The sequence below is a fragment of the Rhagoletis pomonella genome, unplaced genomic scaffold (assembly GCF_013731165.1).
Source record: "Rhagoletis pomonella isolate Grant_MI unplaced genomic scaffold, Rhpom_1.0 Rhpom_scaffold_00005, whole genome shotgun sequence".
Lineage (NCBI taxonomy): Eukaryota > Metazoa > Arthropoda > Insecta > Diptera > Tephritidae > Rhagoletis > Rhagoletis pomonella.
Window position 1 is genome coordinate 52046435 of NW_023458559.1, and position 8057 is coordinate 52054491.

Sequence of the window (8057 nt, forward strand, 5' to 3'; positions counted from 1 at the left end):
TTTGCACAAGCACAGATCCGAGTTCCGTAACCAAATACAATTGTGAAAATGGAACTCGCTTCAATCCCAGTTTACTAATATGTATAGAGGTAACGATTAAATATAATTTGAAAAACTATTCTTGGAATGAGTTTCTACTTTATCCACTGTTCATAGGATCCTTGTGACTCGAGCGTCTGTGCTAATGCTACCAATGATGGCGTCGCTTATCCAGCCAACAACTATCCGCAAGGATTTTGCATATGCGTAAATGGCGTGGCGGAAGTACATGCTTGCCCAAGTGGTGCTGTATTCGATCCAACTACTGCGATATGCATATCTTCGACCACTGTAAGCTCTAATTTTGTACAATAACACCAAACTTTTGGCTTATACTCGTACAAAAATACTTACATACGTGTGTATATACATATATGTGTTTTCCATTTATTTTCATAAATCCCTTCAGCTGCAATGCAATATATCCAAATGTGCTAATGCAACCTCGGAAAACACATATCCCGTTGCAGCCAATAATGACTCACACGGTTTTTGCTACTGTTTCTCAGCAACTGAAATTGAGTTCTTCTCCTGCCCAGATGATGCCTTGTTTGATCCCGACCTCGGAATTTGTGATGTGAATGGAGCGGTTACATCTACACCAGGACCTGAAGGCAATTGTACTTGTCCAGGAGGTTACAAAGAAGGACAATTAGTGTCAAACCCAACAAACTGCCGACTTTACTATGTCTGCAGCTCAGGTCGGCTGGAAGAACACGATTGTGGTGCAGGAAATTTATTCGATCAAGTTAGTCTTTCTTGTCAGCCGGTGGACAAAAAACGGACGCTCACAATTGGACACTTGATGCGCTCAGAAGTTCTGCCAGAGGATGATGTAAGAACTTTCAAGATTTTGAAAAATTTCTTTAAAAAACTTACTCAATCCTGAATTTGTCAAGGCTTGTCTCTTTAAAACTTATTTACTGCTTTAAAATATATTGGAAATCGATACCTTTTGTTTAGAGCCAATGCTACATAATTTAATATACATTCGTATGTACGTAGATTAGAAAATCCGCTTGTTTAACAATCATGACAATTCATAAAACTATTTATACTTTTTAACGAATAAGATCTTCAAATGCACATGCACAGAAACTCATGTACTATGTAATAAAAGTGACAAAATCAAATTCGGCTTTTTATTCTAAATTGTTTAAACAAATTAACGGAAAAAAATTCAAGTGCAAGTGGAGCACGTAGACGGCATATGGAAACGTGTATACATACCACGAATTAATAGTCCGTTATTTGGTTTACGCGGCTAGATTACCTGCCCCTTTCTCTAAATAAATTACTACTTTTCGGAGACTTTTAGGTATTTTTATGTCCAGCAAGATTAAAACTGTTTTTTCAGAGGCAAGCCATAAATGACGATTTGACAGGTGAAAGGCACCTATGCATTTATTTCCTGTATCTATATTTTGTAGAAATTGTGTATGGATAACGAAAAACAGTCAGTTCCCTCCAACTGTTCCCAGTATGAAATATGTATTGACGGCGCTTGGACTCGGCTAAGCTGCTCAAGCGAACGGTACTACAATCCCGAGCAACGCAAATGCATGGAGCCGCGTGATGACACCGTTTGCGCCTATGCCCGTGTCAAAAACCTACCTATCTGTAGTGCATCAATGGAGCAACGCACGGTGCCTGTAAAGGAGCCAAATTGTGGTCAATACTATCGCTGCAACCATGGAAAGTGGCGTTTGAAAACCTGTCCCAAGCACTATTTCTATTCTAAACGCTTGAAAACATGCATTCCAAGTCCACATGACGATGCCTGTGTGGCGCGAAATGCAACTGGGATCGATGATGATATGGAACCTAATTCAAATATGACTTCCTCTAAGTGCCGACACATGGAAGTGCGTCGCTATGAGCAAAACTGCGCAATGTATCTTATGTGTATGGAAGGCAAATGGTGGCACCAGTACTGTCCGCTTGGCATGTACTACAACCACACATACAACTATTGTATGCCCAATATAAACGGACAGTGCGCTACTTCGTTCGATACGAGTATACAAGATAAACCTTCCATGCAGCCTTGCGACCACAAAGGTGCAGTTCGTCCTTCAGCTCTATCTTGCGATCGGTACTTTGAGTGCCAAGCAGGCTATTGGGAATTGAGAAATTGTGGACCTCATCAATATTTCAATGCCACTGAGAGGGCGTGCCTATCCGATAAAGAAGGTTTTTGCGCACAATTTCATAAAGCTCAATGCGACGAGGGTGAGAAACGCGACTTTCCACTCAACTGCGCAGCCTATGAGATTTGTATGCGCGGCACATGGATCCGAGCGAGTTGCAATCATTCATGGATTTTTGATAACACATTGCGTATGTGCATACCCAATGACGGTAGCTGCGCTGAGAACGGTCTTCGCAAAGTATGTGGCGTTGGAGAGACAAAGGCGCATCCTTTACCTGAGAATTGCACTCAATTTTATTACTGTTTGAAAGACAGCTGGTATGAGGGCACTTGCTTGAAAGGTCATACCTTTATAAAGCTCACAAGAGAGTGTGCGCCACATGATGTATATGACAAATGTCAACCGCTATCTGTAGAAGGAAGTGAAAATATTACAACGAGTGCATATTTAAATGGTCAAAAGCAAATTGGAAGCAACCGCAGCGCCCTCTGTCTTGGTCGAGCAGATGGAAGCGCTGTGCCGCATCCATATAGTTGCCTACATTTTTTTATTTGTATCTCAGAGTTGGCGGAAAATGAACAGAAGTGTGTGCGTGGAAGCTTTTTCGATGATAGACTTGGCTACTGTCGCCCAAACGACGGCAACTGTGTGGTGCCTCTAAGTGGCGTATGTGCGAGTGCTACCGATGGAGGATATGTAGCGGATCCGGAAGATTGCCAAGCCTACTACCACTGTTCTACTCTGAACGGCACCGAGCGGTTAAAATGTGCCGAAGGAGAGTATTATCACAATGTCACGAGTCAGTGTCAGATAGACCGCGGTGAGTGCCGGTTTAGATCAGAAGAGCTTAGAAAATGTGTCGGAGCAGAGCATGGAAAACGTTTGCCTCATGAACGTTACTGCAATTTATATTATGCCTGCGTACGAGGGTTGGCCATTCCAGTGGCGTGCCCTGCGGGGCAACAGTTTAGTGCGGCTCTTGGAAGCTGTGTGTTGGATGAAATGCACCAGTGTGAAAATGGCACACTGGCGGAGGCTTCCAAAAATGTCACAACAAACCACATCTGTGTCAACCTTGCGGATGGCATTCATCTGCCCAATACCGCAGATTGCACTAAATATTATGTCTGTTTAGGCGGTGTGCCATTAACGAAAAATTGTCCAAAGGATGCGTTCTTCGACCTTAAGCAAGAGCTTTGCGTGCCAGACGATGGTTCGTGTCCATATGTGGAAAATAGTCAATCGAATCACCAACCTGAACCACCACAACCCGCCGATTGTGAAGGAAAGCATGGCTCCATGATCTCTGATCCGGCCAACTGTAATGAGTTTTACGTTTGCATTAATGGAAAGCTGCGACATGAGCGATGTTTTACCAACTTTTACTTCAATGCTTCGCTACGTCAATGCCAGCCCTATGAGCAGGATATTGAAAATACAACAAATGCGGATGCAGCAAGTAGTAATGCAAGTCAAATGAAGGTAATGCTGAATGCATTACATTGCAGTAATAAGCCCACAAACTATACTCAGTTATGCACGCAAATACCCCAAGGCACTTCTATTGCTGAGCAGGATGACTGCAGGCGCTATATTAATTGCAATGACGCTGGCGAGCCAGTGTCTCAGCGCTGTCGCAATGGAGAGAGCTATGATAGCTTACTCGGCTTTTGCCGTCAAAATGATGGCACTTGCTTGCTGGAGAATGGACAACGTGTAGGCGAATGCAACGGTCGTCATGGGCAATTGGTGCGTGACGCCGACAGCTGCCGTAGCTACTTCGTTTGCATCAATGGCCAGAAGATTGCCAAGAAATGTGAAGAAAAAGAGTACTTCGATAAGATGCTATCCACATGTGCCGAGGATGTGAATAATCAGTGCGGTACAGTCGCGGAACAGTCAATCGAATGGCAAGTTATGGTAAGATTGCACTAAAATTTAGTGCCATTCAAAGCTACATACTTATTTGCATACATATAAGGAAGGTATGTTATGTAAATATGAACCTTTTTCTATTTTCGGGATTTCTTTCAGTCATGCTCAGGTCTCAGCGATACCTCACTTTATCCATATACAGGCGACAACTGCCGGTCTTATTTCCAATGTGCGAATGGGAAACCAACGGTACACGAATGTGCCGATGGACTGTACTTCAATGCATCTATAGGACGTTGTGTAAAGGACATTACAGAATGCGCTTTGCCCGCAGTAACTGTGAAGCGCACACCTGAAGTAGTGAGCTTTGAAGAGAATGTAGGCTTTGTTTTACTTGGCATAGCTGCGGGAAAGTTTTTTAACTATATAATTTAATCTATTTACAGATTTGTGAAAAGGCAGTACCAGGACAACGCTATGCGAACATAGGCGATCTTTGTCGTTCCTTTTATGTTTGCTTAGAAGATGGCACCGTAGCTTATACCACCTGTCCCCTAGATGAGCTATACAACAGTGAGAGTGGTACTTGTGAGGTTGCTAGAGATGTTATTTGCAAAATTTAGTCAACGATATAAACTATTAGTTCAACTTATTGCAGCCCTAAAAAATGCTCCTTCGAATAAAATTATTTTGAAAAAATCAATCCGAGTAGGCGATCATATGGCGATATTAACCTTAAAATGACAGAGATAATCAGCTGATGTAGTACCAAAAGTTCTTTTCTCACGCATTCGAATGCTCTATATAAGGACAAAACGATTCTAGTAAATACAAGTACATACTCGATACTCTTCATCCGATACCAAGTAATTTTGGTATCGATACTTTTGAACCGAGTACTGAGTAGTTATCGAAAGAAAGTACTTGTATCGAAACCCGATTAAAATCGGTTTTATGGTTGTTGAGTAGAGTAGTACTTTGTTTTCAAGTGATAATTGAATATGCCGATTTATAAGCAAATATAAGCTTCTGAGTTTTAGTCCGAGTTCCTTGCGTTTTGTAAATATGTGCGTTTTCCATGCTAGTCTTCGATCGAGATGCATTCCAACGTATTCAAATGGAAATTTGAACTGAAAAAATTAAATAAAACAAGTAAGAAAGTCTAAGTTCTGGCGGAGCCGAACATTAAATACGCGGCGCAAGTATTAAATATATGTTTCTCACCTTTCCGAAAGCTACCGCTACATGGTAAGCCGGGGTGTATTAATTTTGAGTAAATTCTTCTTCTTCTTATTTTTTGGCGCTGTAATCGCCTAAGTGATTTTGGTCGGGTTCAGAAAAGCACGCCAGTCGTTTCTCTTCTGTGCCAACTGACGCCAAGTGAAGCCAAGTCCTTCTCCACCTGATCTTTCCAACGCAGTGGGGGCATCCCTCATCCTCTGCTAACACCAGCGGGTTCCAAGTTGAATACTTTCAGAGCTGGAGCGTCGGAGTCCATTCGAACGACATGGTCAGGCTAACGGAGCCGCCGTATTTTAATTCGCTGCACTATGTCTATGTCGTTGTAAAGCTCATACAGCTCATCGTTCCATCGTCTGCGGTACTCCTTTACTCCTGAATTGCCTAGTCAGTTCAAAGTAGCACTTGTTGGCAAGAGTGATTCTACGTTGGATTTCAATGCTGACATTATTATCGGTGTTAATGCTGGTTCCCAAGTAAACGAACTTTCCTACTTTCTCGAAATTGTAACTGTCAACAGTGACGTGGGTGCCAAGGCGCGAATGTGCTGACTGTTTGTTTGATGACAGGAGATACTTCGTCATGTCCTCGTTTACCACCAGACCCATTCGCTTTGCTTCCCTATCCAACTTGGAAAAGGCAGAACAGACTTCGCGGTTTTTGTTACCGATGATGTCGATGCCATCGGCATAAGCCAGCAATTGCACGCTCTTGTAGTAAATTGTTCCTGAGCGGTTCAGTTCTGCAGCTCTTATTATCTTCTCCAACATCAGATTAAAGAAGTCACATGAAAGGGAGTCGCCCTGTCTGAAACCCCGTTTTGTGGCGAACGGCTCGGAGAGGTCTTTTCCAATTCTTATCCAACACGCTCGTCTAAAATACAGACATACAGAACTTAGTACCATCAGCTGTAAGCGTTAATGGCGAAGTTTATACAGTGAACCACAATCTAATTTTCTGTATGATTGATAGAAAGATTTCTTATACACTTGCAGACGTTAAATCAGCTCAAATATTCCAATTGTGTCATGTCACATCTAGAGAGTTCAATGACTTACAAAGTGTTTCAGTAAAGCCTGTGTATGAGCGGTATTTATCTTTTGGCACTTCTATTCTACATATCGTCGCCTGGATAAAAGATTGTCGTATGTTACGCACGTACGTAAGTGTGAGATTCTACTAAATGTTGCTTAGAAATTACCAGTAAAACAATGGCCTAGTAATAAAGCTATTGAAATTGTTATCAAGGAAAATAAACGGAAGACTCAATATGAGTTTAGAAAGCGAACTGGTCTCATTATAGACCAGCCTAAGCCTGAATTTAGCAAAACTAATTATGGTAACACAGCAAAGCGATTTTTCCAAAATGACATTACTGGAATAAATGAAAACTTAATCAGAAAATTCAACGTAATTTTAGAAACTATTGGCAGTGGCTTTAAAATTATGTCATTAAATTTATTATTATTATGATTTATTAACAAATTAAATAAATTAATTGGTTAACATAATTAATGAGCACTAGCTGCCAGGGCTATCGGCTCTATAAAATAAAATAACTTAAATCTATACTTATTTAACATCTCATGGTGCTGTTGCAGGTTGGGCTGTTAGATATGGGCTTTTATTCCTTTAATGAAGCAAGATATTGATTTTATGTTGTCTTTAGTGGGATTCTTAAGAAGCTCGATCCAATTTTTCTTCAGGTAGCGGTTTCTAATACTGTCCAAGGCAGTATATTCGGCGAACATATGGGTCAGTGTTAATGTATTTTGGCAAAGCGAACACCTTGGTGCGGGTTCACCAGATACGAGGTACTGGTGAGTGTTCTGGGTATGTCCATGGACAGGTAAAAATATACAGTATTTGTAACAGCGAGTTTACAAAACCGATATTGATCGATGCTTTTGTGGTTTATTACTTGTGAGTTAGAGATCATCATGGGTAGTATCCATGGATGCATCTGTGTTATATGACGTGTTTGTTTGCTAGTTGTTCATATAATAATCATTGCTTTTTAACAATTTGTGAGTAAATTGTGAAATTGGTGATACATATGGGGATGGATTTGGAGTAGATTCTGCAGTATTTAAGTTGGCTGAGCTATGGCGTTGTGGTGTTGCGAGAATTGGTGAGGAGGTTGAGACAGATTTAATTGAACTATCGGTAAGTAATTTTGAGGGGTTTGGTGTTTTTATTTTAATATCTCAGGATGATTCTAAAGAGTTGGCTGGCATGGAGGAAGATGTTATGTGATTGTTGTTTTGTGTTTTACTTTGCGAATTATCCGTGGGGCTGTCTTTGGTCATGCTAGCGTAAGTATTTGCTTGTAAGTTGAAAGGAAGTCTTTCCGTATACCTGCGGCGTGCTTCGCCAATACTGCATTTCTCCATAGTTAATATTTTGAGAACTTCTTTGGCGTGGATAAATTTGGGACAATTTCTGTCAAAGGAAAGGGTGCTCATTGGCGCAGTTGGCGCAGTGTTCTTGTGCACTTTTCAGGGGAGTGTGGTGGGAGGTTGCAAGTGCTGCAAGTAGGATTATTGACGCATCTTTTTTGTGTATGGCACGTGTTTTGACGGAGTTTAAGCTTTCATGCAATTTGACGTTTATTGGACATAAATTTGGGAAGGATTTGACTCTAAGAAACCTATCAGCAATTCGGGAACTGCGAGTTAAGATGAGGAGATTGCCGTCTCTGATCTGAGAAATTGAATCGACTTCAGTAGAGATTGCTTCGATGTTTTTTTT

The 8057-nt window shown here is 41.2% G+C and overlaps 2 protein-coding genes across 2 annotated transcripts in view; both read left to right on the forward strand.

The window, feature by feature from the left end:
• Nucleotides 1-4739, forward strand: part of LOC118740146 — an 18596-nt gene extending 13857 nt beyond the window's left edge. Inside the window, exons 2-7 of the mRNA XM_036471640.1 lie at nt 16-89; nt 157-330; nt 449-874; nt 1470-4112; nt 4227-4445; nt 4514-4739. Of these exons, the coding sequence (XP_036327533.1) occupies nt 16-89; nt 157-330; nt 449-874; nt 1470-4112; nt 4227-4445; nt 4514-4690 (3713 nt within the window). The 3' untranslated portion in view covers nt 4691-4739. The remainder of the gene's footprint in view (nt 1-15; nt 90-156; nt 331-448; nt 875-1469; nt 4113-4226; nt 4446-4513) is intronic.
• A 2507-nt stretch (nt 4740-7246) lies between these two features.
• Nucleotides 7247-8057, forward strand: part of LOC118740147 — a 1852-nt gene continuing 1041 nt past the window's right edge. Inside the window, exons 1-2 of the mRNA XM_036471641.1 lie at nt 7247-7250; nt 7339-7472. Coding sequence (XP_036327534.1) covers nt 7247-7250; nt 7339-7472 — 138 coding nt within the window. The remainder of the gene's footprint in view (nt 7251-7338; nt 7473-8057) is intronic.